The sequence below is a fragment of the Cervus elaphus genome, chromosome 19, assembly GCF_910594005.1.
Source record: "Cervus elaphus chromosome 19, mCerEla1.1, whole genome shotgun sequence".
Classification (NCBI taxonomy): Eukaryota; Metazoa; Chordata; class Mammalia; order Artiodactyla; family Cervidae; genus Cervus; species Cervus elaphus.
The window spans coordinates 65,266,785-65,294,680 of record NC_057833.1 but is presented as its reverse complement, the minus strand read 5'-3'; the positions used below and the strand labels follow the sequence as shown (position 1 = coordinate 65,294,680).

The following is a 27,896-nucleotide window of genomic DNA, read 5'->3' as shown; positions in this document are numbered from 1 at the left end:
AGGGATTCGGGTGGGCAGGGGAAGCTTGTTATGGGAGCATCTCCACCAGCTCGCCCCCTTTTCAGAAGGAGGCGGACGGGGTCCTCAGGAAGGGAGGGAGGGCCCAGCCTGGCTCTCCAGGATCACCTGAGCCCGCCAGCTCCCTGCATTTCCGTCCCAGGAACAGCCCTCTGGAAATCAAGCGGGAACCCTCTCTCCCGCCCGTTTGGGTGGGGAGAGAAGCCTTCCTGGGATCAGATGCAGACCGGACCTCCCCGGGGTGTTCCCGCTGGGATTGGTCCCAGGAGCGCCAGTGTTTGTTTACCCGGGTCGCGTTCCCGGGAACAGTGAGGGCTTTAGGACCAGGAGCCCGGCGCTCGCCCGCCCGCCGGGCCCGCAGCGTCTTGGCCGAGCGCAGAGCGATGTATGAAAGCAAATTAGGCTGCTCCGGCTTCACATCTGTGGATCCGACCTGACCTGAAGGGTCCAAAGGAGGACGGGGGTCAGCTCTGCCGGACCGACACCTCCCTGCTCCCCGCAGACACCCCACAACAACCTGACCCTTCATGCAAGCGGCGAGAGGGCTGGGAGCGAAACACGTGGGACTCGCCCCCTGAGCAGAAAGGAATTATTCTTTTTCCCAAAGAGGAAAAGGGCACCAGGGTTCAGTCTGAAGTACCCTCCCCTCCCCGCCTCGGCCCCCCGTGGATGAGCTTTCGGAAGGCAATTAAAGACATCCGCTCAGAGAGGACCTGGGAGGGGACCTGGGTCGGTAGCTTTCTGAGTGGCAGCCGGTCTTACACACTCTGCTGGCAAGTGTCAGCTGCGGGGGGGGGAGGGGGGCGGGGGGGGAAGGACCAGGTTAAGTGAGCTGGCAAAAATAGAAAAAGAAAAAAAAAAAAAAACGCTTCCAAGTGGACCCAGGAAGCCAGGTTGTGCTGCCAGCGTGGAGGACCCCGGAGCGGGAGGAGACGGTGAAGTGGAACATGACCTGTTGCGTTTGGCAGCTCCCCGCAGCATGCTCGTAAGGAAGCGGCGCAGACACGGACCCTGCCGGCGGCAGGCGCTGCTCGCCCTCCTGGTGCTGGGGTGCGTGCTGCTGATGCTGGGGGCCCTGCACCCGCCCCCGCACGCCCTGCCCCGGGCGCCCCCAGTGCCCCAGGCGGCCGTGCGCAGCCCCCAGGCTGCCTACCGCCTGGACTTTGGGGACCCCCAGGAGTGGCTACTGGAGTCCGAGGAGGAGGACCAGGAGTACGGCCCCCTGCCGCCCCTCGTCTCCCTGCGGGAGGACCAGCTCCTGGTGGCCGTGGCCTCGCTCAGGGCCGGAAGGAACCGGAGCCGGGGCGGGCGAGGCGGCGGCTACCGGCTCATCCAGCGGCCGCACAAGCAGCAGGACGCGGAGGCCCCGGAGAGGGACTGGGCGGCCGAGGAGGAGGATGGGGAGGACGAGGCGGCGTCCGAAGAGGGGGAGCGGACCGCGCTCAGCCGGGAGGAGGCGCCCAGTGCCCGCAGCCCCGCGCACAGGGGGGGCTCGCGGCATCCGCTGTAAGTAAACCCCGGCCGCCCCTTCCCGGTTCCTGGAGGGGCGCAGACGCTCCGCCCGCCGCTCCCGCTGTGGCAGGCGGCGCTTCTCCAGGTGTGGTCCCCGGATCCGCGGCATCACCTGGGGACTTCTTAGAGCCGCAGAGGCAGAAACCCCGGGTGCGGTCCGGCCGTCTGTCTTTAACCAGCCCTCCAAGGGAGACCCACCGTCCTAGAGACGGAGAGGGAGGAACTCTTCCCCGTCCCTTCTCTTCCCCACCGACCCGGGTTCCAGTCCTTCCGGCTCTGGATGGCTCTGGATCGCCGGTCAGCAGCATCTCTAACCCCGAGGGGCCTGGGAGCCGATGTTCGCCGAGACGCTTCCAGGGCTAAGTCACTCCAGCACAGTTAGATATTGTGATTGTTGGGCTTGCTTTTCATTTGGATGAAAGTAACGACTGCAGTTAACATTTATGTGGATCTTGCCATTGCTTGGCTTTAATCAAAGAGCTTTTCATGTATCGACTGATAAAGGCCTTACAACTTAGCGAGACGGGTGCTAGCTCGGCTATCATGCCTATTTTATAGGTATGAACATGGAGGAGGAAATGGCAACCCACTCCAGTACTCTTGCCTGGAAAATGCCGAGGACGGAGGAGCCTGGTGGGCTACAGTCCATGGGGTCGCCAAGAGTGAGACACGACTGAGCGACTTCACTTTTTCACTTTCATGAGGCACAGAGAGGCCAAGTGACTCGTCCACAGTCACACAGCTGGGAGGCGCCGAAGCAGGGATTTGCTCCAACCAGCCCGAGCCCCTCCCTACACTATGCCTTCCCCCTTAGCCCACTAGACGAGGTGGACCGCGCAGGACCCAGGAGCTAGAATACTGCGTTCATGCAGTCTGGCCTGGCAGGGTGGCTCCAACCACCTCCAGGACCAGCCCAGGAGGCAAGCTGGGAGGTCTGATGACCCACAAACTGTGCTCAGGGAGGCGGTGGACTCATCCTGGAACCCCTGCGCTCCCCACCATCCCCAGCATCCGGGGGCAGGGCAGCTGGGTAGCCGGTGATCGGGTCCCTTCCCTGTAGGCACGGCTCTTCCCTGAGCCGGGAGAGTCTCCCAGGAAGCAAACCCACCCTCCGCGCCTCTGGGTGGGAGGGGCGGAGCGGGGCAGCAGGGGGCGGGGCCACGTCGTCCTCGGAGCCGACCCGGCTCCTGCGGCGCGGCTCCTTGCCTTCAGGAAAGGGCAGATGCGCAGACTCTGGGCTTCAGCGGCTCGTCCAGGTCGCAAGCTCCCGCCCTGCGGCTCGTCTCCAGGTCTCAACCGAAACAGCTCCTTTCGGGAAACTCCCAGACCCCGCCAGGCCCGCCCTGTTGCCGTTTTGTGCTGCCGGCCGCTTTAATTCACAGCACTCGCTGCAGCTGAGGCTAAATGGTCCTCGATGTATTGGTTTATTCAGTGCCTGCGTCCCCTGCCGTGCGGTGGGCCTAGAGGCCCAGCACACAGCAAAGGAGCGATTGCTGAATGAGCCGGTATATCGTCTTCTAATTCCATGATGCATCTTTTCACTGGCCTAGAGCAAGGTTTTCCAACCAGACACACGGCCTCAATCAAGTCTGTGGCTGTGTGTGTGTGTGTGTGTGAGACTGGGTGTCTGCCTCGTGCAAGGTGAATGCACTGTGTTGCGTGGTAAATGGACGATGTGCAAGTGTGTCGTGTGCAGTGTTAGCGGTGCGCGGGGTGTGATGTGCTGTCACGTACGCGTGCGTGTCTTCAGGGTGTCAGTGTTCATGTGTGTACACGTCATGATTGCATGACGTGTGCACACCTCACACATGTGGTGCACGTGGCCTTGTGTCTCCGTCGTGATGTGATGCTCAGGCGGCATGTTTTTGCGGTACGTGTGCACGCATATTGTGCTGTGACTGTGCTGCACATGTATGGTCCGTATGATGCGCCGTGTGAGTGGTGTGAAGCGCATGGGTGTGGCCCACCATGTATGGTACACGTGTGCATTATGTGTGCGGTGCCTGTGGCATGGAGTGCGCCTGCGCTTTGCGGGTGTGCACGCGTGTGTGCTGCGATGGACTGCTCGTTTGGCGTGTCCGTGTGGTCTGTGAGCATGTGTATTTGTTATGAGTGTGCTGCTCATGTGTATTGTGTGCGTGTGCCGAGTGTGTATTATAAATGCGTTGTGCAAGTGGTGCGTGTGTACTTTTGCCGGTGTGTCGTTGGTGTTGTGGCCTAAGTGCACGTATGAGTGTTGTGCGTGTGTGGACCCCCTGTGTTATGCATGTGATGTGCATACGTGCATGTGTGCACTGGTGTGTGTGCACCACTCCCAGTCAGAGTGACCAGCTGTCAGAGTTTACCGGACGTTCCTGTCCCGGAAGCCCCGTGGTCCCGGCCCGCCCGGCTGTCGGGCTGTCTCCCCTCCCCCGGCTGGCTCTTTCCGGAGGTGTGCGGCGCCCTCTCCCGGTTGCGGTCTGTCCCTGCAGCCGCGAGCCCGGCCCTGGGTCCCCAGCTCCCCTCCCCCAGGGGCACCCGGGGCGCTAGCGCCTCCCCCTTCTGGCGGGGCTCCCGGATGACAAGGGGTTCTCTGCAGAGTAAGGCCTCAACCCCACCTCCCTCCAGGGTGACAGGACTTTAAAACCGGCCCCAAACGCAGTCCTTTAAAGAACAGCCGTCTCAGAAGCACATCTCCTATGTGTCTGAGGACACTCTATGTCCGCCAGGTTGCACAGAGAGCGCTTCTCAAATTCCAGCGTGTATGCAGATGGCTGGATGGCATCACCGACTCAAAGGACATGGGTTTGAGTGGACTCCGGGAGCTGGTGATGGACAGGGAGGCCTGGCGTGCTGCGGTTCATGGGGTCTCAAAGAGTCTGAGACGACTGAAGCGACTGAACTGACCAATACTGATGCAGATCCCCTGCACATCTTGTGAAAGTGTGGAGTATGACATATTTGGCCAGGGGGGCTGCCCAAGGTGCAACATTTCTATCAGGCTCTGGGTTGGTCCCAGCACTGCTGATCCATAGACCACACTTTGGAGCAGCAAGGGGCTTTATCACTGGTTCCCAAATGTATGTGCATGTCAGATTCCTGCAGATTGCTTGTTTTAAAAAAAACAGATTTTTCAGACGCCGTTGCTAGGAACTATCAGTGGTTCTGAGTTGCAGCCCAGCGACCTGAATTTTGACAAGTTGGTACTAGACAGTTGCGGGTGAGTGTGAAGCCGAATCTGCCTCTGTATTCTGACACTGAGCTAAATATTGGAGACAGAGTTTGGGGTCAAGTAAACAAGAAGAGCTTTATTGCTTTGCCAGGAAAAGGAGACCCCAGCAGGCTAATGCCCTCAAAACTGTGTGTCCCCCAACCTGGATGGGGCAGCGAGAAGGTTTATAGTAATGGTTCAAAGAGGGCGTGAGAAGCTCATGGACATTCTTCTAATTGGTTGTTAGTTGGGCTTCCCTGGTGGCTCAGTTGGTAAAGAATCCGCCTGCAATGCGGGAGACCTGGGTTCAATCCCTGGGTTGGGAAGGTCTGCTGGAGAAGGGAATGGCTACCCACTCCAGTACTCTAGCCTGGAGAATTCCATGGACTGTATAGTCCATGGGGTCACAAAGAGTCAGACACGACTGAGTGACTTTCCCTTTCACTAGGTAAGTAGGAGTCAGCATCTTTAACCCTCTGGTTCCAACTGGTCTGGGGTCTACATGCTTGTGGGCAGTGTACAGTTAACTTCTCCCAGCTGGAGGGGTTTTCAGTTACTGCAAAACAGCGCAAAGGTATTGCTGTGTGCATCCCTTGATGGGGACCCGGGACCCTGGCCCAAGGCTCCACGATTGTTCCTCTCGACTGTTTCTCCCTGCTCTCACGTCCTTCCCTCCTCCCCTAATTAACAATTGCTTGAATCCGCCTGTTGGCACTCAGGGAAGGTCATGGAGGCTGAATGAAGGCTGCTTCCTGTAATCAGATCAATGGGGGAGACGGAAAGTCTTCCTGCCCCAGGAGGCCCGTAGAGCCCTGCTGGGTGTGAAGTGGAGAGGCAGTGGGGTTCTGGATGTTTCCACAGAGGAGGTAGTACTGGGATTGGAAAATAGAGAGGAGAGGCAGAAAGGAATGCAGTCCCTTTCACGGTCCAGGGTTTGTACTTGAAGACAAATGTCTGCTCAGCTGTAGCCGGCTATGCGCTACTTGCTTACGCCAACTTTGTGTTTATGCTTTGGTCTGGGTTTCCTTGGCTATACACCCACACATGACTAAGCCATACACCCATGGAACAGTGGCCCTGGGGTTGAATTCTGGACATCACCCCTTACTGTGTGACCTTGCGCGATCACTCAGCCTCCCTGAGCCTGTTTCTCCAACTGTAAAATGGTGATGACAGTAACACCCTCGCGAAGGGTTGTGATGAAAACGAGATGAGATGTGTGCGATTTCCCCTAGTGCTCAAGTCCAAATGGAAGACACCCTTGGCATATTCTCAAGGGTAGGACCGAGGAGTGAGGTGGAAAGAAGCTTGGAGAGCGCCCCCGAGGACTGCACACCACTGTCCTTTCTCTGACCCATGAATTATCTTCTGCCCCCTCCAGCTGCCGAATCCTCACAAACTTGGCAGCACTCGGAATTGCCGGGAAAGTCTTAAAAAGGACTCCTGCCTGGGTCCTGCTGGCAGGGATTCTTATATAGTCAGTCTGGGCTGAGGCCTGGGTGTCCCCTGGAGTTGTGACGTGTTGTCAAGGAGGAGGGGGTGTGGCCCTCACAGGGTCAGGTCGATTCCTGCCAGGAAGCCAGACACCACAGGATGGCTCTGTCACCTGGGCTGCAGAAGAGGGCAGCTGCCAGGGCATCAGTAAATCTGAGCGGGTGGGCCCGGCCCTAGGGCAAGTGAGGGGACCTCTGCTGATTTGGTAGGAGTTGGGGGGGGGGGGCGGGTGTCAGTAACTGGGCAGAGATGAGAGGCTGAAGCCCAGCTAATCCCCCACCTGTAATGAGAGGGAAAACAAGCCAGGGTGTGTTGGTGCCTGGCTGGTCAGCTCACAAAGGTACCCCATGATCACCAAGCACCCTAAGTCCAGCAAAGCCACGGCCATGGAGGGCACCTCTCTGCATCTCCAGTCTGGATCCAGCCCCCACGAGGGGGCTGCGGTGTAGACTGTGCCGAGTGCCATCCTCTGAGTTGGAGCATGCAGTGCCCAGGGTGGGGGGGTCCTGCCTTGTGCTTCGAGGGTTTGATCAGAAGTGGTCAGCTTGCATCTTATCCTTTTTAATTACCAGTGAAAGTGAAAGTCACTCAGTTGTGTCTGACTCTTTGTGACCCTATGGACTATATAGTCCATGGAATTCTCCAGGCCAGAATACTGGAGTGGGTAGCTGTTCCCTTCTCCAGGGGATCTTCCCAGCCCAGGGATTGAACCCAGGTCTCCTGCAGTGCAGGCAGATGCTTTACCAGCTGAGCCACCGGGGAAAGCTGGTATTATTTACTCCAGGGCCACTCAAAGTGTGGGGCTTCAGACCTGCAACAATTGGAAATGCAGAGTCTCAGGTCCTCTCAGCCCTACTGCTGGAAAATCTGTCTCTAACAAGATTCCCAGGTGATTTATGTTCATGTCAAAGCTTGAGTAACACTGATGAAGGTTACAGTTCACAGCGCTGCCTGGGTGTGAGAATCAGCTGGAGGGTTTTATGAATGACTGTGGCCAGGCTCCTCCCCCCAGACTAACCAAGTGAACACAGCCCACAGGGACTCACTGTCTGACAGCCATCATTAGTCCAGGGCAAGGGAACCAGGATCAGAGCAAAGCCAGAGATGCCTGGAGCCCCTCGGAAGGAGGCTGGGAGATTTCCACAAAGAGAAGAGGATTGCGTGCACCTTGCGTGACTTGTCCCCTGGGCAATGACAGGCTGGCAGCCGCAGCCTCATATGTAGGCTGCTTTGTCTGTCCCTCTAAGGCCGGGGTCCTCAACCCCCAGGCCACGGACTGGCACCGATCCATGCCCTGTTGGAAACCAGGCTGCACAATAGGAGGTGAGTGGTGGGCAGGCAAGCAAAGCTTCATTTGTATTTACAGTGGCCTCCCGCCATTTGCATTAGCACCTGAGCCTCGCCTCCTGTTAGATCAGGGGCCACATAAGATTTGCATAAAGTGAAAGTAGTGAAAGTGTTAGTCGTTCAGTCGTGTCCGACTCTGTGCGACCCCATGGACTGTAGCCCACCAGGCTCCTCTGTCTATGGGGATTCTCCAAGCAAGAATACTGGAGTGGGTTTCCATGCCCTTCTCCAGGGGATCTTCCCGACCCAGGGATCGAATCTGAGTCTCCCACATTGCAGGCAGATTCTTTACCATCTGAGCCACCAGGGAAGCCCTAGATGCTCATAAGTGAAAGTGAAAGTCACTCAGTCATCTCCGACTCTTTGTGATCCCGTGGACTATACAGTCCATGGAATTCTCCAGGCCAGAATACTGGAATGGGTAGTCTTTCCCTTCTCCAGGGGATCGTCCCAACCCAGAGATCGAACCCAGGTCTTCCACACTGCAGGCAGATTCTTTATCAGCTGAGCCAGCAGGGAAGCCCAAGAATACTGGAGTGGATAGCCTATCCTTTCTCCAGGGGATCTTCCCAACCCAGGAATCGAACCAGTGTCTCCTGCATTGCAAGCAGATTCTTTACCAACTGAGGCATGAGAGAATCCCTAGATTCTCATAGAAGCACAATAAATGTAGTGTTGTTGAGTCTTCCCCAAACCATCCCCCTCTCCAGTCCATGGAAAAATAGTCTTCCATGAAATCGGCCCCTGATGCCAAAAAAGTTGGAGACCACTGCTCTAAAGCATCACCCCCAGGCCATGTCCCAGCAGCCCTGTGCCTGGAAATTGGGGTCTCCACAATGAGTTCCACCAATTAGGGGCACCAAGGGCTGAACCCAGGGGTTCTCATAGAATGCAGGGAATTTGTATCATTATCCTGTACCTATAGACAGCCAGCCTGTACACCTCTTGAGAGCAAGAACAGCATCCTCCTTCATTCACTGAATAAATATTTCTTTGTGCCCGCATGCATTCGAAATCCCTTCCGTCATGCCCAGCTCTGAGTGTTTGGTTAGCAACTGTTGAAGGTGGGAAGGTGAGCACGCCCCAGCCCCACCCCTGAGGAGCTTGGGGTACCCTGAGGGCTGCAGGCAAGCAACCAGCTGCGACATAGGTGGGGTCAGGGCTAAGACAGGGAAGCCCATGTCAGTGGGGGACCTCAACTGATTTGGTAGGAGCTGTGGAGGGACTTAGCATGCATGGGAGTCAGGAACTCCAAACCAGCTTCAGAAAATCCAGCAGAAACCTTTCTACTTGGCCAGGCAAGGGGAGGGCGGACAAGGGTTTGCGTCATAGCCCGGCCATCTGGGGCATGGCTGTGACTCCTTTTCTTCAGAATCAGCCTCCAAATGTATGTTCTGAGGTCATGGGGAACCCCGGAGCTGCAGGAAGCCGGGGCATGCATCTGTGTGTCAACACAGACCCAGGCTCTTCTGATCTCCGAGTGTGAAGTTTGTGTACATTGAGCAGCTCTCCTGAGCCATAATGATCCCTGGATTAGAGGGGAGTCTCAGCCTCTCTATGTTGGCTAATTAGGGGATATAATAGTGGAGCCAAGATTCAGAGCCACATTGATTTGGTTCCAAAGCCCTGGGCCCTTCCTTCCTCCCTGCTGCTGCTCAGAAGGGGGACAAGTGAGCTCGGGTGGGCTTTCGGACACTTGCGTGATGTCCACACACTGAGATAGTAAAATATGCACCAGGTGTTTGGTTGAAGGACAAAGAAAGCGGCGCCATCACTTAATAATAAAAGCAAGTGTTTCTTGTGGGAGCACCTCATTGGAACTGGTCACATTCGAGCATTGCTTCTCGGGGTCCAAGAGCTGTTTCTCTGCCCTGCCTCACCCATCCCCCTGGCAAAGCCGTGGTTCTGACTGAGCAGGAAAAAACCCGCTTGACAGAAAAAACGCCGGTCACCCCAGGAGGGGAAGGGACTTGCCCAGGGCCCCTGCATGGACCACTTACCTTTGCTCTCTTTTTTGCCTTCTACCTACTGTATTCCCCTGAAGGACTTGAAGATACATCATGAAATAGCAAATTGCTCCTAACATCCTGTTTAGTCAAGATAAAGGGAAGCGTACTTGGGAAAATCTTTCTTTCCATTCCTGGTACACGCCAAGCCCCTGCCCACCTCCAGTCCTTAGCAGAGGCTGTGACATCCTCCAGGAGCACCGTTCCCCACCAGGCACCTTCTCAAACTGTGTCCTGCCCACCCTCAGGTCCTGGCTTCAGCTGTTGAATAATTCTTTGGTTTTCTATTTAATGGGATATAAAGTCCACGACATCAGAGACTCTCTGAGTTTGGGTTCCCCCCAAGGCAGACCCCAAGGCAAGGATTTGTTTTGTCCCTGGTGCCAGGGAGCCCTGCTGGGGGGCTGGGACGGTGAGGCAGGGAATAGGAGGCAGCCGACGAACAGCAGGCTTGCAGGCGGTTACCTCTGTGGGAAGCTGAGGCTCTGCCCCGCGGGGGCACCTGGTGATGCCACCTTGCTGCCCCTGGCTTAGGGTCTGGGTTTGCTGGATATGAATACACTGACTCCTTTTAGGCGCCGACTGAGGGCAGCTCCCAGAGTTGGAGGAGGTTACTCTGTAGCTCTTCAGGAGCTGGTGCTTAAGGAGAACGTCTCTGGCCGTCAGAGAAAACCGCCAGACAATTGAAACTCGGGCTGTGCTGTACTCTAGGATATCCCCCAGGGGATACGGGCGGGAGCATCACACGACTCTGCTTCAAGGCTTTTATCTACCACGAGTTCCCTACATATGAACAAGTTTCGTTCCAAGAGCACATTCCTAAGTCCAATTTGTTCGCAAGTCCAACAAAGTTAGCCTAGGTACCCAATGAACACAATGGGCTACATAGAACTGTTCAGTTCAGTTGAGTCGCTCAGTGGTGTCTGACTCTTTGTGACCCCATGGACTGCAGCATGCCAGGCCTCTCTGTCCATCATCAACTCCTGGAGTTTACTCAAACTCATGTCCATTGAGTCAGTGATGCCATCCAATGAGGATGAGATGGTCGGATGGCATCACTGACTCAGTAGTACTGTACTGTAACAGATTTATAATACTGTTCACACAAATAATACATTAAAAAATCACAAAAAGTAAGGAAAACGTTCCTACTCTTATGGGGCAGTACCTTGAAGGGTACAGAAGGGTGCAACAGCTGTCACACAGGGGCTGGTGTTGGTGGACAGGCAAGAAGGGTTGCTGACTGGAGGAGACGGGAGGCGGGCGACGGTAGAGCTGAAGGGTCGTCGGCCTTGGGAGACGGAGGGCGAGCTGCAATGTCGCTCACCCCTGACGCTAATGGCACAGGATCTGCTTCCTTGTTGGAATCAGATGCACATTCACATCTTTGAAAGTTTACAACTTGAAGATTCATACGGAGGGGACTTATTGTATTTAATCCACCTCCCAGTAGTAGTAGGTTGTCAGTCAATAACTGTTATATGACTGGATAGGAAATGGAAAGTTGAGATGAAAGAGAAAATTAGAATGAGAATAGGCAATCAAGGGCTGGTGAAGTGGAAGTCGCTCAGTCGTGTCCGACTCTTTGCAACTCCAGGGACCATACAGTCCCGTGGAATTCTTCAGGCCAGAATACTGGAGTGGGTAGCCTTTCCCTTCCCCAGGGGATCTTCCCAACCCAGAGATTGAACCCAGGTGTCCCGCATTGCAGGCAGATTCTTAACCAGCTGAGTCACCATTTTCTTACTCTGGGCTTCCTGGTGGCCAAAGTGAAAAGGGAAACACCATAAATATCGAAACCCTTGCTGCTCAGGAGGAGGACACACACCAGGTCCTCAAAGGAGGAAAGGATTTTCCTGGGACTTCTATCTTGAGAAAATTTCCCTCCAGAGTTGTGTATGGGGATAGAAAGTGCTGGAGTAGACCTTGCCTCCACAGGTGTTACAGTGACCGTAACACAAAGCAGTTCTCATGAAAGGCTTTCTTTCACTGTTCTCTGAGAAAAGCTGAGAGCATGGTGCCAAGCAAGACTCCACAGAAGCAAGTTTCTCAGGCAGCCAAGACAGTGGGATCAAAGGAAGTTGCTTTCTGAGGACTTTACTAAATCAGTGTAGATAGCCCAGAGCATTTGATGAAACAAATGTGTTCTTTAAATAATCCCCTCCCATCACAGTCACTGGAACACAGGCTTTATGACTGAATCCACAACATTCTGTTAGCACTTCAGTCTAAGATGCTAATATACGTACACTGGTCAAGAACATAACATTTAGAGTCACACTGACCATCAGCTATTTGCTGTGCATGCAGGCATGCTAAAGCACTTTAGTCATGCCTGACTCTTTGCAATCCCATTGATTGTGGCCCACCGGGCTCCTCTGTCCCTGGGATTCTCCAGGCAAGGATACTGGAATGGGTTGCCATGCCCTCCTCCAAGGGATCTTCTTGACCTAGGGTTCAAACCAGAGTCTCCTGCAGCTCCTGCATTGCAGGCAACTTCTTTACCACTGAGCCACCGAGCTCAAAGCCCTGTTTGCCCCCGTTTGCCCCTGTTTGCCCCCGTTTGCCGTGCAACTTTAAGCAGGTCACTGAAGGTCTTTGGGTTCTAGTTTTCTCATCTTTAGAATGGACTATGTATGCCTCATCTAGTGCTACATACATACAACCTCAACATTTAGTGACTTAAAAAATAAGTAAATTGGGCTTCATAAAGATTTTAAATTATGTGCTTCAAGAAAGTGAAAAGACAATCCAGAAATGGTAGAAAGTATTTGCAGATCATATATCTGATTAGGGACTTGCATCAGAATATATCAATAGCCCTCATAATAAAAATAAAAAGATATCCTACTTAAAAATAGGCAAAGGATTTGAATAGACATTTCTCCAAATAATGCAGAGGAAATTACCAAAAAGTACACGAGCTGATGCTCAGATCATTAGTCAGTGGAGAAATGCAAATCAGAACCACAATGAGGCACCATTTCAGCACCACTGAAATGACTAAAATTAAAAAAAAAAAAAAAGACGATAGCAAGTGCTGACAAGGCTGTAACGAAGTTGCTGGAGTATAAAATGGTGCAGTTGCTTTGGAATACAGTTTGGCAATTCCTCAAAATATCAGCATTCATTTACCACATAGCTCAACAACGCCAGTTCTAGGTGTATACCCAAGAGAATTCGAAACACATGTTCACATGAAAATTACACATGAATGTTCATAGCAGCACCACTCATAATAACCAAAAATGGAAATACTCAAATGCCCATCAGCTGGTGAATGGGTAAAGTGAGGTCTACTCAAACAATGGAACAATATTCGTCAGTAAAGAGGAGTGAAGTACTGATACGTGCTTCAAACAACGAACCTTGAAAACACTGCAAAGTGAAGGAAGCCAGACACGAAAGGCGACAGATTATATGATTCCATTTACATCAGGTTTTTAATCTTCCCATAGTCCTTAACAGTCACTGTACATCTTATCCGCATTTTATGGATGAAGAAGCTGAAGCCTAGAGAGCTAGTCAGGCTCTTGGAAGGCTTGCAGGAAACGATAATCAACAGCCTCTATTGGAAGGTTACTTATGAGTAGGGCACTGGCCTAAGCACTTTATATGAATTCACTCATTTGCTCCTTGCAACAAACCCATTTTTCAGATTAAAAAATTAAGAGTAAACTGCCTGCTTGAAAAGGACTTGCTGGAATCAAAAAGATTCTGAAAAATAAGCACTGGTAACTACAGAAGTGACTGGGCCTGTGGATCTGGAAACTGTTGAAGGATGGCTATCAGCCAGCTTGTGTCTCTTGTCCAAGTCACATAAGGACAGTTCTGGGATTTGAACTCAGCGTCAGAGTTTGATATGCGCTCTTCCTAAGCATCACTGACTCGATGGACATGAGTTTGAGCAAGCTCTGGGAGTTGGTGATGGACAGGGAAGCCTGGCGTGCTGCAATCCATGGGGTCGCAGAGAGTTGGACACAACTGAGCGTCTGCACTGAACTGAACTTCCTAAGATTCCCTCAACTGTCAGGGTGTTGGAGCTCTCAGGGAATCCCCTCCCACACCCCCTCTGCCCCTGTGCTACCACGTGGACCCGTATAGCCAACCCCATGAGATTCGGTGCTGCCCAGAGGCTGATGAGGCCATCCCTGGAGTGATGACCTTGGACCCCAGAAGCCCAGGCATGTATCCGGAGCCTCTTCCTTCCATAGGGGTCTACACAGCCTGCTCGGCCCATAGCCCCCTGTTCTCGCTCATTCCACCCCCCAGAAACACAAGAATCAATCCTGGCTCCTCTGAAGAGCATCTCGCAGGCCCTGAGACACAGGCCTCACCAAAGCTCTGTCTCGGATATTCTGTGCTGCTCTCAGAGCCTCGGTGGGAGAGCTGGCCTGCCCCCAGCAGCCCACGCCGGTCCTCCTGGGAGCATCACATTGCCACCATGATTATTTTCAGCTCACAGCCCCAGCAGCTCTGTGGTTGCCTGAAGAGGTATTCCAGGGCCATCTGCTTATGTCCTGAAGACGTGTGAGCATCTTTCCCTGGAGCACGTGAAGGGTCCTCTCTGAGCTGCTGCCAGATGCCCGCCTCCACGGCTCAGGGAGCCCCCCGTCCGACCCTTAGCCTTGAAGAGTTTTCCAAAGCTCGCTTGCTTTTCAAAGTCCTCGAAGCCGGTTGAGTTCACCCCAGCCATGCACCTTCCCTGTCATCTCTTCACCCCTCTCTCTCACCAGGAAGACAGAACACAGTTCTCTCTGCTCATAAAACCTAGAAAACTCTGGAACAGGATGTGGAGGGAGAAGAGGACAGTCCTATGAGATTCTCTTCGAAAACCCTGCTCCCCTGATTTGTCCTCATCCCTTCTCCCTGTTCTATGCAAAGGGCTCTCTGAAGAGGCAGGAGCACAGAATTTCAAGGCTTGCCAGAGCCTTTGGGATCCATCCTGCAGTAGTAATATATCTTCTGATGAAGGCAGTGAATGCAGAGTGCTCACTCAGGGCCAGCACCATTCTTTTTATTATTATTATTGGAGTCTAGTTACTTTACAATGTTGTGTTGGTTTCTGTTATACAGCAAAGTAAATCAGCTATGAGTGAGTGAGTGAGTGAGTGAAAGTCGCTCAGTCCTGTCCGACTCCTTGCGACCCCATGGACTATACAGTCAATGGAATTCTCCAGGCCAGAATACTGGAGTGGGTAGCCTTTCCCTTCTCCAGGAGATCTTCCCAATTGGGACTGTACAGTCCATAGGCTTGCAAAGAGTCAGACAGAACTGAGCACCTTTCACTTTCACTACAAGGACACATGTGCACGCACGCACGCATACACACACACACACACACACACACACACAGGTATTGTTTCCTGTCCTCATATTCTATGGATTGGGGTAGAGCAAGGAGTCACTCCCTTGGGATGGTGCAGCTGTGTTCTGAGGTGATGGACTTCAGTCCCTCTGAACCTACACCCGTGAGAATCCCATATGCAGGCCTCTTTGTCCCCAGCTCCTCTCCTATCTGACCTGGAAAACAGCCATCATGCAATCAACTGCCCAAATAATGTTTTGGGGTTTTTTTCTGTATCCACTGGGTTCACTGTGGCAAGATTTCTTTTCAGTAGCCATTGGGGGCCCCTGTGTCTAGGACCCTTGGGTTTGCCAATCCTGGTATTATTCCACTTCTGGTGTGTTATTTGAATGGCCCTGAAATCAAGCTGCAAAAGTTCATGTATAGGTCACTATTTTGTTCATCTTGGGGATGCTTCTAAGAATACGCCATCTCTTTAAGAGGGCCTTCTTTCTAAAGTCCACAGGAACTTCTCTTTTTAAATTTTCTTTATTTATTTATCGCTGCACTGGGTCTTCACAGCAGTGCAGGCTTGTCTCTCTCTAGTTGCCATGAGTGGGTTTCTCATTGTGGAGGCTTCCCTTGTTGCGGTTCCCGGGCTTGAGAGCACAGCTCAGTAGTTGTGGCCCTTGGGCTTAGTTGGGCTTCCCCTGTGGCTCAGTTAGAGAATCCGCCTGCAATGCAGGAGACCCCAGTTAGTTGCTCTACAGCATGTGGGATCTTCCTGGACCAGGAATTGAACCTGTGTCTCCTAGACTGACAGGTGGATTCTTTACCACTGAGCCACCAGAGAAGCCCTAAAGTCCATAGGGATTTCTTTTAGAAATCAGCACTAGATGTAAAAACTGATGAAATCTAAATAAGGCCTGTATTTGACTTAATAGTATTGAACCATGTAAAATTCCTGGTTTTGACAGTTGTGGGTGGTGGTGTACAATACTCTCCCTGGATGGAGCTGGGTAAAGATAACATGGGAATTCTTTGTATTACTTCTGCAACTTCTTGTGAGTCTTAAATGATTTCAAATTAAAAATTTATCCATTGTATTAAAAAAAAAGTCTACCTGGTACGTAGCTTTTCTGACGGTAACAATTCTGTAAATCTCCCATTTTACTTTGGGCTCCAGGAAGCTTAGAGTCAAATTTCAAATTCTCTCTAGAAATACCAAGGCTCTTTAGACCTATACATGTATGTCCTCCTCCAAATGTTGACTTTCCACTTGTCAACTAAAGAAAAATGCACAACTTAAAAGTTGAGAGTTGTGTTTTATTTGGGAACCTTACTGAGGACTGTAACCAGGGAGACAACAACTCAGGCAGTTCTGAGGAACTGCTCCCCAGAAGTAAGAGAGGAACCAGATATGTAGCAGTTTTTGCTGGAAAAAAGAAAAGCAAATAAACCATGGAGTCAACATCGAATAGAGTCGAACATCAAAAGATTACTGCCAATCACAGAAACAGACATCTCGAGTTAGTGATTTTAGTGCGCTGCTCTGTATGGGAAGAAGCAAGAATCTGGGCTCATTGAAATCATTTCTTAGATACTCATCTTCAGTATCCTGTTTTCCTCTATCCTGAATCCCCTCGGGGTGCACTGAGGTGGGGGTAGGGAGGGAGCTGCACTGTCTGCTGGCCGCAACATTCTTTTTTTACAGGACTGGCAGGCAGCATTCTGTTTAGGCTTTTTTAAAAAATCATTATTTTATTGTGTATACTTCTTCAGAGTGACTTTGAATCAGTTCAGCTCAGTTCAGTCACTCAGTCATTTCCAACTCTTTGCAACCCCATGGGCTGAACCATGCCAGGCCTCCCTGTCCATCACCAACACCTGGAATTTACTCAAACTCAAGTCCATTGAGTCGGTGATGCCATCCAACCATCTCATCCTCTGTCATCCCCTTCTTCTCCCGCCTTCAATCTTTCCCAGCATCAGGGTCTTTTCAAATGAGTCAGTTCTTCTCATCAGGTGGCCAAAGTATTGGAGTTTCATCTTTAGCATCAGTCCTTCCAATGAATATTCAGGACTGATTTCCTTTAGGATGGACTGGTTGGATCTCCTTTCAGTCCAAGGGACCCTCAAGAGTCTTCTCCAACACCACAGTTCAAAAGCATCAATTCTTTGGCACTCAGCTTTCTTTATAGTTCAAATCTCACATCCATACATGACTACTGGAAAAGCCATAGCTTTGACTAGACAGACCTTTGTTGGCAAAGTAATGTCTCTGCTTTTTAATAAGCTGTCTAAGTTGGTCATAACTTTTCTTCCAAGGAACAAATGTCTTTCAGTTTCATGGCTGCAGTCACCATCTGCAGTGATTTTGGAGCCCCCACAGTAAAGTCTGTCACTGTTTCCATTGTTTCCCCATCTATTTTCCATGAAGTGATAGGACCAGATGCCATGATCTTGGTTTCCTGAATGTTGAGTTTTAAACCAACATTTTCACTCTCCTCTTTCACTTTCATCAAGAGGCTCTTTAGTTCTTCACTTTCTGCCATAAGGGTGCTGTCATCTGTATATCTGAGGTTATTGATATTTCTCCTGGCAATCTTGCTTCCAGCTTGTGCTTCCTCCAGCCCAGAATTTTCCATGATGTGCTCTGCATATAAGTTAAATAAGCAGGGTGACAATATACAGCCTTGACATATTCCCTTCCCAATTTGGAGTGACTTTGAATACTTTATGAAAAGAAGCAGTGTATAAATACAGAAACAATATTACAGTTGTCACAGCTAGCTTACGAGACGTTCATGTGCTTTGTTGTTTCACCATCTAAGATTTTTGTTTTTCTGTTATCTGAAAGCACTCACCTAGAACCAATTCCTCACCAGGTAGCATTTTTCCCAGAGAGTCACAGGCAAGGTTCTGGTGCATTGAGAGCTCCAGTTTCAGCTGGGACACATCCGGCAGAGTGGTGCCCAGCTGGTGAGCAGCTAGGGCTGATCCCCAGGCCAGCACAGATGCCTTTATTTATGTATTTTTTCCATTTATTTTTATTAGTCGGAGGCTAATTACTTTACAATATTGTAGTGATTTTTGTCATACACTGACATGAATCAGCCATGGATTTACATGTATTCCCCATCCCGATGCCCCCTCCCACCTCCCTCTCCACCTGATTCCTCTGGGTCTTCCCAGTGCACCAGGCCTGAGCACTTGTCTCATGCATCCAGCCTGGGCTGGTGATCTGTTTCACCTTAGATAATATACATGTTTCGATGCTGTTCTCTTGAAACATCCCACCCTCGCCTTCTCCCACAGAGTCCAAAAGTCTGTTCTGTACATCTGTGTCTCTTTTTCTGTTTTGCATATAGGGTTATCGTTACCATCTTTCTAAATTCCATATATATGTGTTAGTATACTGTATTGGTCTTTATCTTTCTGGCTTACTTCACTCTGTATAATGGGCTCCAGTTTCATCCATCTCATTAGAACTGATTCAAGTGAATTCTTTTTAATGGCTGAGTAATATTCCATGGTGTATGTGTACCATAGCTTCCTTATCCATTCGTCTGCTGATGGGCATCTAGGTTGCTTCCATGTCCTGGCTATTATAAACAGTGCTGCGATGAACATTGGGGTGCACGTGTCTCTTTCAGATCTGGTTTCCTCAGTGTGTATGCCCAGAAGTGGGATTGCTGGGTCATATGGCAGTTCTAATTCCAGTTTTTTAAGGAATCTCCACACTGTTCTCCACAGCGGCTGTACGAGTTTGCATTCCCACCAACAGTGTAAGAGGGTTCCCTTTTCTCCACACCCTCTCCAGCATTTATTGCTTGTAGACTTTTGGATAGTAGCCATCCTGACTGGTGTGTAATGGTACCTCATTGTGGTTTTGATTTGCATTTCTCTGATAATGAGTGATGTTGAGCATCTTTTCATGTGTGTGTTAGCCATCTGTATGTCTTCTTTGGAGAAATGTCTGTTTAGTTCTTTGGCCCATTTTTTGATTGGGTCATTTATTTTTCTGGAATTGAGCTGCAGGAGTTGCTTGTATATTTTTGAGATTAATCCTTTGTCTGTTGCTTCGTTTGCTATTATTTTCTCCCAATCTGAGGGCTGTCTTTTCACCTTGCTTATAGTTTCCTTTGTTGTGCAAAAGCTTTTAAGTTTCATTAGGTCCCATTTGTTTATTTTTGCTTTTATTTCCAATATTCTGGGAGGTGGGTCATAGAGGATCCTGCTGTGATTTATGTCGGAGAGTGTTTTGCCTATGTTCTCCTCTAAGAGTTTTATAGTTTCTGGTCTTACATTTAGATCTTTAATCCATTTTGAGTTTATTTTTGTGTATGGTGTTAGAAAGTGTTCTAGTTTCATTCTTTTACAAGTGGTTGACCAGTTTTCCCAGCACCACTTGTTAAAGAGGTTGTCTTTTTTCCATTGTATATTCTTGCCTCCTTTGTTGAAGATAAGGTCTCCATAGGTTCGTGGATTTATCTCTGGTCTTTCTATTCTGTTCCATTGATCTATATTTCTGTCTTTGTGCCAGTACCATACTGTCTTGATAACTGTGGCTTTGTAGTGGAGTCTGAAGTCAGGCAGGTTGATTCCTCCAGTTCCATTCTTCTTTCTCAAGATTACTTTGGCTATTCGAGGTTTTTTGTATTTCCATACAAATTGTGAAATTCTTTGGTCTAGTTCTGTGAAAAATACCGTTGGTAGCTTGATAGGGATTGCATTGAATCTATAGATTGCTTTGGGTAGTATAGCCATTTTGACAATATTGATTCTTCCAATCCATGAACATGGTATATTTCTCCATCTGTTTGTGTCCTCTTTGATTTCTTTCATCAGTGTTTTATAGTTTTCTATGTATAGGTCTTTTGTTTCTTTAGATATACTCCTAAGTATTTTACTCCTAAGTAGATATACTCCTAAGTATTTTATTCTTTTTGTTGCAATGGTGAATGGTATTGTTTCCTTAATTTCTCTTTCTGTTTTCTCATTGTTAGTATATAGGAATGCAAGGGATTTCTGTGTGTTAATTTTATATCCTGCAACTTTACTATATTCATTGATTAGCTCTAGTAATTTTCACAGATGCCATTAGATGTTAGAAGTTTGAGGTCCTTGAGACAACCCCAGTTCAAATGCAAATGCCTCTCTGAGGACAGACTGGTGGTTTCAGCAGCTACAATCTGGAAAGGCATGCTCTAGCAGTGCATTTTAAGAAAGTGCCTTTGTGGACAAGTATGAACTGCATGCTGCTTTATGGGTCAGGGTGTTATTAGAATTCTTTCCACTGTGGATTCACTTAGAGTCCTCACAGACCCCATGCTCAGCAAACATAGAGCAGAGCATTCTCTTCACCTGGAGAGGAAAGTGGGAACCTAAGAATCTCCCGGCAGCGATCACACCATCACACACCCACACACCCACACACACACCCATTGGTCCAGTCACAAACCAGCAAAGGGGAAAGGGCGTGACTGCTGTGAAGGTATAATATCCAGCTCTGCCAATCACTGATCATGTGGCTTTGATGATCCTTGTTCCCTCTGGGCCTCAGTTTCTTCATCTGTAAAGTGGGGTGAAATGGTCCAACCCACAGACTCAACAGGCAGTAATGTGCATAAAGGGCTTGACACAGCATCTGGCATGTTGTTACTGCTCCCAAAGGTTCGATCCTTGCCGCTTCTTCAATAATAATTATAATATTAATCATAATAATAATTAGCATGTAGAGAGCTCTGATCAAGATGGCAGAGTAGAAGAACGTGGAACTCACTTCCTTCTACGAATACATCAAAAACACATCTACAGGCAGGGCAGTTCTCACAGAGCACCTCTTTCCTGGACCCAACAGAAGATCTCAAACTCCTGAAAGGACAAGAAAGGTTTCTATGCAACTGGGTAGGATGAAAGGGGGGAAGGGGGTAAGTGGGACATCTCCTGGGTCTCTGGGAGGGAGCTGAAAAGAGGAAATGTTCCTGAACTCTGGGAATCCCCTTCACCAGTGGGGAGCTCAGAAACAGAGGTTCAGAGGCTCAGAGGCGAGCCCAGCCACCAGTCTGCAGCAGACAGAGCAGAGAGGCCTGCACGGACAGTCCAGCCACCAGCCTGGGCACCCAGTCTGAGACACAAGTCTGCTGCTACAGATCGGGGCTGGGTGCTGAGACTCAGAGTTCAGAGGCCTGGCCTGGGGAGAGGAATGGTGCTGGCTGCTCAGAGGTAGCCTGAAGGGCCTGGAGCATGACCCAGCTCAACAAGGGGTATTCTTGGAAGAAGCCCAGCCTTCCACAGTAGCAACGCACCATTGCTAAGTAGTGTGCCAAGGGCAGGGTCACTATAGCAGCCGCTGTCTCCACACACTGACCCTACCTCCGCGGGCTCCTAGAGAGTGCACCCCAGCCACCGCTCAGGGGCTCGGCAGCAGATGCCACAGGCTGCCCATGTGCAGAAGGGTAGATGAAACCACAGCTGAGCCCCAGGGGCCATGCTACTTGGGAAGCAGGGCTGAATTTTCTCTCCCTTCAGTTGTGTGCACCATGGATTTACACCCCTGCCCCTGGCTTTGTAAAGTCAGCACCTGTGAGTCATCTGAACAGACACAGGTCTACACCCACCAAGACAGATGATAATTAAAATGGCAAAAGTCAAAGAGAGGATGACAAGGGAACCCCTATAAGGCCATCAGCTGATTTCTCTACAGAAAAGTTGCAGGCCACAGGGGAGAGGCAAGACATTTACAAAGTCCTGAAAGGGAAAAAATTGCAACCTAGGATACTCTACCCAGCAAGACTATCATTTAGAATAGAGGGACAAGTAAAGGATGTCTCAGACAAGCAAAAACGAAAAGAATAGAGCAATACTAAACCTATCCCAAAGGAAATATTGCAAGGTCTTCTCTAAATAGAAAATAAGTAAGAATCTATAGGAAGGAGAAAATTATAATTGGAAGGTAAATCATGTAAATAAACCAGTACACAGATTAAAAAAAAAAAAAGACAATTTTTTTCTCTGAAAGTGATGACAACCACAATGAACAGCAAAGGGATGAATCTGAAGATGTAAAATCATAAAATCATCAAAATCATCAAATGTGGGGGATGAGTAAGAAAATACTCATAGTATTTAAGAAAATACTCTAGTTCTTTTTTCTAGAATGTGTTTGAACCTATATGACTACCAGTCTAATACAAGAAGATATAGGAAGGGATTAATGTACTTGAAAAACAGAGTGACCAAAAATCTAAAATGTACAATAAGTCCACAAAAACCAAGAAGCAAAGAATATAAGCTTAATACAAAAGAAAATCATCCAACCACAAGATGGAAAAGGACAAGGAAGAAATATGAAATCAATGGGAAAACAAGGTTTAAAATGACAATAAATACATGTCTATCAATAATTGCCTTAAATGCCAGTGGGCTAAATGTGCCTCTAAATGTGCCACATCTAAAAGATATAGAATGGCAAAGTGGGTTGAAAAAAAACAAAAACAAGAACCCACAATAATGCTGCCTGCAAGAGACCCACTTTAGGGCAAAGGATACACATAGAGTGAAATAAAAATTAACATGTATTGTGTCAGATGCTATGCTAGATTGCAGGAATACAAAAATAAAGAAAATAGCGTCCTTGCTCTTAAACAGACGATCTTTCATGTTGACAGGACACTTACTGTGTATCTTGTCCTGTTAGGGCCTCGCACCATCTCTAAGAGGTGGGTGATCTTGTCATTCATTTCCATTTTACAGATTAGGACAGTCGTCTGCTGAGAAATGGTGGTAATACCGCTCAGCTGCTAGGGGAGAGGCAAGGATAAACACTGTAAATCAGTTCTTGGAATCCAAGGCCTGGGAGACAGTGGACAGCACATCTGTGAGGGCATAATGGGTTCTCTTTAGTGGAAATTCTGAGAAAACCCAGGGAGAGAGCCATTGAGTTGGACAGCACTTCTGTGTAATGGGTTCTCCTTAGTGAAATTCTGAGAAGACCCAGGGAGAGAGCCATTGAGTTGGACAGCACTTCTGTGTAATGGGTTCTCTTTGGTGGAAATTCTGAGAAGACCCAGGGAGAGAGCCATCAAGTTGGGAGGAGAGTCACTGGCAGGCGCCGCCCCAGCTGAAGCTCCCCTTCCCCTCACATCCTGCCTCTCCTCCCTGCAGGTGCCTGCAGCAGCCGCCGCCCACGGACAGCCTGCCCACCGCCAGCGTCGTCCTCTGCTTCCACGACGAGGCCTGGTCCACCCTCCTGAGGACCGTGCACAGCATCCTGGACACGGCGCCCAGGGCCTTTCTGAAGGAGATCGTCCTAGTGGACGACCTCAGCCAGCAAGGTGGCTGCGGGCTTCCTCCAGGCTCTTTCGGGAGGGCCTGGACCCTGGGGGGCTCCCTGCACAGACTGGGGTTTGGAGCTTGTGTAGACGGGGTTCCCGGAAGCGGTCCCACAGACGGGGATTCAGGCGCAGGAGACTTATCCGGGAAGAGCCCCAGAGGCTCCGCCCCACTGTGATACCCACAGGGTGTGATGCTGGCCGCAGGCGCGGAACCAGCAGCTCGAGGGTGACTGTGCTGCCCTCTCGTTGTTGGTTTTTTTGACCGCACTGCACGGCATGTGGGATCTTAGTCCTGCGCCACTATATTGGAAGTGTGGAGTCCTAACCACTGGACTGGCAGGGAGGTCCCTTGTACTGACCTTTTATGTAAGGGACTTGAGCACTAGAGCACCTGCAGATTTTGATGTCTGTGGTGGGTGGGGGGACTCCTGGAACCAACGCCCTCACCCCGACTCTGAAGGATGACTGTCCGGTGGTCTTCCCATCTCTGCTAGTTTCCTCACCTGGGCGCACTCACACCTGTCCATTGGCACAGTTTTTCTGATCTTGACTGTGCAGTGCTATGCTTAGTCGCTCAATTGTGTCCAACTCTTTGCAACCTCATGGACTGTAGCCCGCCAGGCTTCTCTGTCCATGGGGTTCTCCAGGCAAGAATACTGGAGTGGGTTGCCAAGCCCTCCTCTGGGGGATCGTCCCAACCCAGGTCTTCCACGTTGCAGGCAAATTCTTTATCAGCTGAGCCCCCAGGGAAGCCCAAGAATCCTGGAGTGGGTAGCCTATCCCTTCTCCAGAGGATCCTCCCGACCCAGGAATCAAACCTGATCTTGAATACAAAGCCTAAAAAGCTTCTCTCGACCTGTATCCTCTATAGGATTGTCATTCCTGAAAGAACGTGTAGACTTTTGCTCTCAGTCTCTAGCCTCCCATTTTCTCTTCACTGCGGCATTGCTCACTCCCCACCACTAAAGTTAAGACCTCTCCGGCCAGTGCCACCTTCCTGGGGGCCGCCTACAACGGACCTTCTGCCTTTGACTTCCTTGACCCCTGTGTCTTAGGTCAGGTATGCTAGAAGCAGAGCCTGAGATGGGGACTCATGTGTATGTTTATTGGGGGGTGGGCCGGTGCTCTCAGGGGAGCACTCTAGGGGAGCAGGGAAAGCAGGAGGAGGCAGAAGGAGTTGAGCTAAGATTCGGTGTCAGGTGAAGTTCAGCCACAGCCCGTCCCCAGATGCACCTCAGCATCTGTCTTGCCTTGAGGCAAAGAGTGGGTTTGGTATTCAGGCAGCGGTCGGTCATTGCCAACCACCCACCACCCACCTGGGGTGAGGGGTGGCATTCTGCCCAACTCCCTGCTACTTGCAGGAGAGGCTCACAGGACGTCCCCTGGGGCATGTCTCCAGGGAAGGATGGGGACTTCAGTTAGCAGCCAACCCCCAGCAGCTGGGCACCTGCAAACCAAACCAGAAAGAGGGGTCCCAGGGCATCTGAGAGGGGTACCAGCAGTGTCTGCTGCAACCTCGCTGCTGCCTTTGGAGAATGTGAGCACGTTCTCTTCTCTTCTAGCTTCACAATGCCATTTGTCCTGGTTTTTACCAGAGAGAGCCCCGATCCACCCAAAGGAACAATGCCTCTCGTATCTTAGCAACAACCACCCGGTAATGTAGGTGACGCTCACCACCGCTCCCAAGAGCAGCCTGTTGGCGATGATCCCAGTGATGGTCATCGCGCTCTCGGGGGCTGTGGGATCCCATGACCTCACTGACCACCACCCTGTCGATTCCAGGACAACTCAAGATGGCTCTCAGCGAGCACGTGGCCCGGTTGGAGGGGGTGAAGTTGCTCAGGAGCAACAGGAGACTGGGTGCCAGCAGGGCCCGGATGCTGGGGGCCGCCAGGGCCACCGGGGACGTGCTGGTCTTCATGGACACCCACTGCGAGTGCCAGCCGGGCTGGCTGGAGCCCCTTCTGGCCAGAATAGCTGGTGACAGGTAACTCACTACCGGGGGCTGTAGAGCAGGAGGCGGGAGAGGGAAAAATGGTGTACAGCCTCAGCCACTCACAGAACACACCCCCCTCCCCTGCCACCACTGCCTGAGCCAACTGCAGCTCCAGTGCCCAGGCCAGGGAGGAAGGGTCATGGGCAGAGGAAAAGGGAGATCTCCAAGGGCAAAGGGGCAAACCCCCCTCTTAGGGGTGTTCCTGGCTCAGGAGCCTGACCATGCTGTTTCCCACTTGAAGACTGGTCCAGGCTCCTGCCTTAGGGACATGTAGTTCTTTTTTAAAAATATGTGTGAATCACTTTATAGTTTCAAAAGAGCTCCTGGATCACTGGTCAAAGGGCAGGGTCTGGGATGTCTTCATTCTATTTTTTTTTAAATAGACTCTATTATTAGAACAAATTTTGGTACACAGCAAAATTGAGAGGCAAGGATGCTGTAGTGGATTGCCCTTTCCTGCTCTAGGGGATCTTCCCGACTCAGGAATCAAACCCGGGTCTCCTGCACTGCAGGCAGAGTCTTTACCAACTAAGCTACGAGGGAAGCCCAAAATTGAGAGGAAGTTACAGAGATTTCTCATATATCCTCTGCCTCCACACGTGCATAGCCTTCCCTGTTGTCAACATCTTCCACCAGAGTGATAAAATTGTTACAATTGATGAACATACATTAACAAATCAAAAGCATCCAAAAGGGATGCCTAGTTCTCAAGGTCATCCAGTCCTCAAGGTCATCTAGTTCTCAAGGTCACCTACTTCTCAAGGCCATATAGTTCTCAAGATCACCTAGTCCTCAAGGTCACCTAGTTCTCAAGTTTGTCTAGATCCCAAGGTCACTTAGTTCTTGAGGTCATCTAGTTCTCAGGGTCATCTGGTTCTCAAGGTCACCTAGTTTTCAAGGTCACCTAGTACTCAGCTGAGGTTTAGGCCACTCCATATTGGAGGGCTTAAGTGATGGAAGGCAGTCTGAAGAATCCCATGTGTGTGCATGTACGTGTGTGCATGTGTGTGTGTGTGTGTGTGTGTGTGTGTGTTGAGGAGCAGCAAGGGATTAAGATGCCTCCAGCCCTGCAGAGTGAGCTGCCTTCCTCCGTCTGTGGCCCCAGGGAAGCTCTCAGCCCCTCTCCTACTCTGCCTGCCTCAGCAGACAGGGTCCTGGGAGGGCCAGCGTCAGTCTTGGGGTCGCACCTGAGCAGCAAAGCTCTGGGAAGAGAGGCTTAGAGCTTCTTGCTTCTCAGTATAAGACACTTCCCACAAACACCGAGAATTTGCATGAGCTTCCAGAATGACTTTCTACATCACAGAGCAAGAGGAACAGTCAGGTCCAGGGGAAAAACAAAGAGTGGTCAGCTAAACTAGGGTCGTTCCTCCTTGTGGTAAAAGTTTGGTGGATGAGTTTGCAGCTGCAGTCAGCTTTTGGCTCTCTGGACAGTGGTGCCTTGGTTGACCTCACGTATTTCAGTTAGTTGGTGTTTGTTGACGGCTCCATTGAAACCCAAATGCTTGACTAGCTAGAGTTTAGAAAGGCTTAGGAGAGGATTGACCTCAAGTCTGCCTGTGAGTTAAAACTCAGTTCACAAGTGACAGGATGGTGGAGAGAGTCCTTTCCTCGCTCCTTCCAAGTCAGACAGGGAAGCTTTGCTATTTTGCCCTAAGTGAATTCCAAGAACTCCAGATACATCTGTAGATTTGAAAAACAAAGCTAAGTATGACTTTTTTTTTTAATCACTCCTTTTCAAGTCCCTCCACTCCAGTGTCTTCCTAATTCAGCCCTGACCAAGTAGCCGCTCTGGCCCATGGGAATAAAAACCAAAATAAGGAAACATCTCTCATTTCATTCATTGACATTTTAATCTTCATCTTTACCCGAAATGTATTCAGAGGCTTATGATGAATCACTTATGTAACTGGCTAAAATAGAAGTTCAAGAAGACTTCAGAAAGTAAAAGACGGTGTTGGAAACTGGGGGTAATACAGTTAATAGAAACAAGATTTACATATGACCCTGAGCCTCCAGCGAGACAGAGCAAAAAGAGAAACTTTAGGGTGATCATTCTCTGATGAAAAGGGATGTACAACTTTTTATCAAGAAGGACACAGCTAAAAGCTCTGGGACAAATTGATGGTGTAGACACTTGAATGCAGTTTCCTTTCTTGTCCTGTTACAATTACTAAGATGGCACAGACTTGATGGGATTCTTCAGAATTCAGCCACACTGCTTCCCTGGCTCTTGATTCTGAAATTCTACAGAATGCTCTGCCAGTTGCCAAATCCATCCCCTCTGCACAGCTCATTCAACAGTAAGCAAACCTGGGAGGGGTCCTCCTGAAATCCTTGCCCGTACTCCTCAGTTTCCTTAGGTCAATGCATCGTGCTCCAAAGTGGTGGAGGCCAGAGGTATTAAGTTACCATTACCTTCCAGAAGGCGGGGAAAATATATCAAGATCCTTGCTGTAAATATAAACCCCATAACGCTTCATGCCAAGGCCAGTCACTGGAGGCCACAGATTAAAGCAGATCTTTGAATTCCAGGACCACCCTGGCCCTCTCCACATGGGCTGGGCTCGTGCCAGCCCCGGCCGTCTCTGAGCCAGCCCTGGCCATCTCTGAGGTGGATGGAAACCGATGGGAGTGTAAACAGCATGGCTGGCATCTCTTTCCCAGGAATATTCCTTTTCTTAGACTGGTAACTGCCAGCCAGTCTAAG

At 50.2% G+C, this 27,896-nt stretch overlaps 1 protein-coding gene across 2 annotated transcripts in view; it reads left to right on the top strand.

The window, feature by feature from the left end:
* Nucleotides 1-237: 237 nt before the first annotated feature.
* The window catches only part of GALNT15 (polypeptide N-acetylgalactosaminyltransferase 15), a 46,205-nt gene continuing 18,546 nt past the window's right edge, over nucleotides 238-27,896 (top strand). The window contains exons 1-3 of one of the 2 annotated variants that reach the window (XM_043874673.1): nucleotides 238-1,524; nucleotides 23,024-23,193; nucleotides 24,976-25,180. In XM_043874673.1, the coding sequence (XP_043730608.1) occupies nucleotides 998-1,524; nucleotides 23,024-23,193; nucleotides 24,976-25,180 (902 nt within the window). In that variant the 5' untranslated portion in view covers nucleotides 238-997. The remainder of the gene's footprint in view (nucleotides 1,525-23,023; nucleotides 23,194-24,975; nucleotides 25,181-27,896) is intronic. The other variant, XM_043874672.1, reaches the window with a different exon arrangement.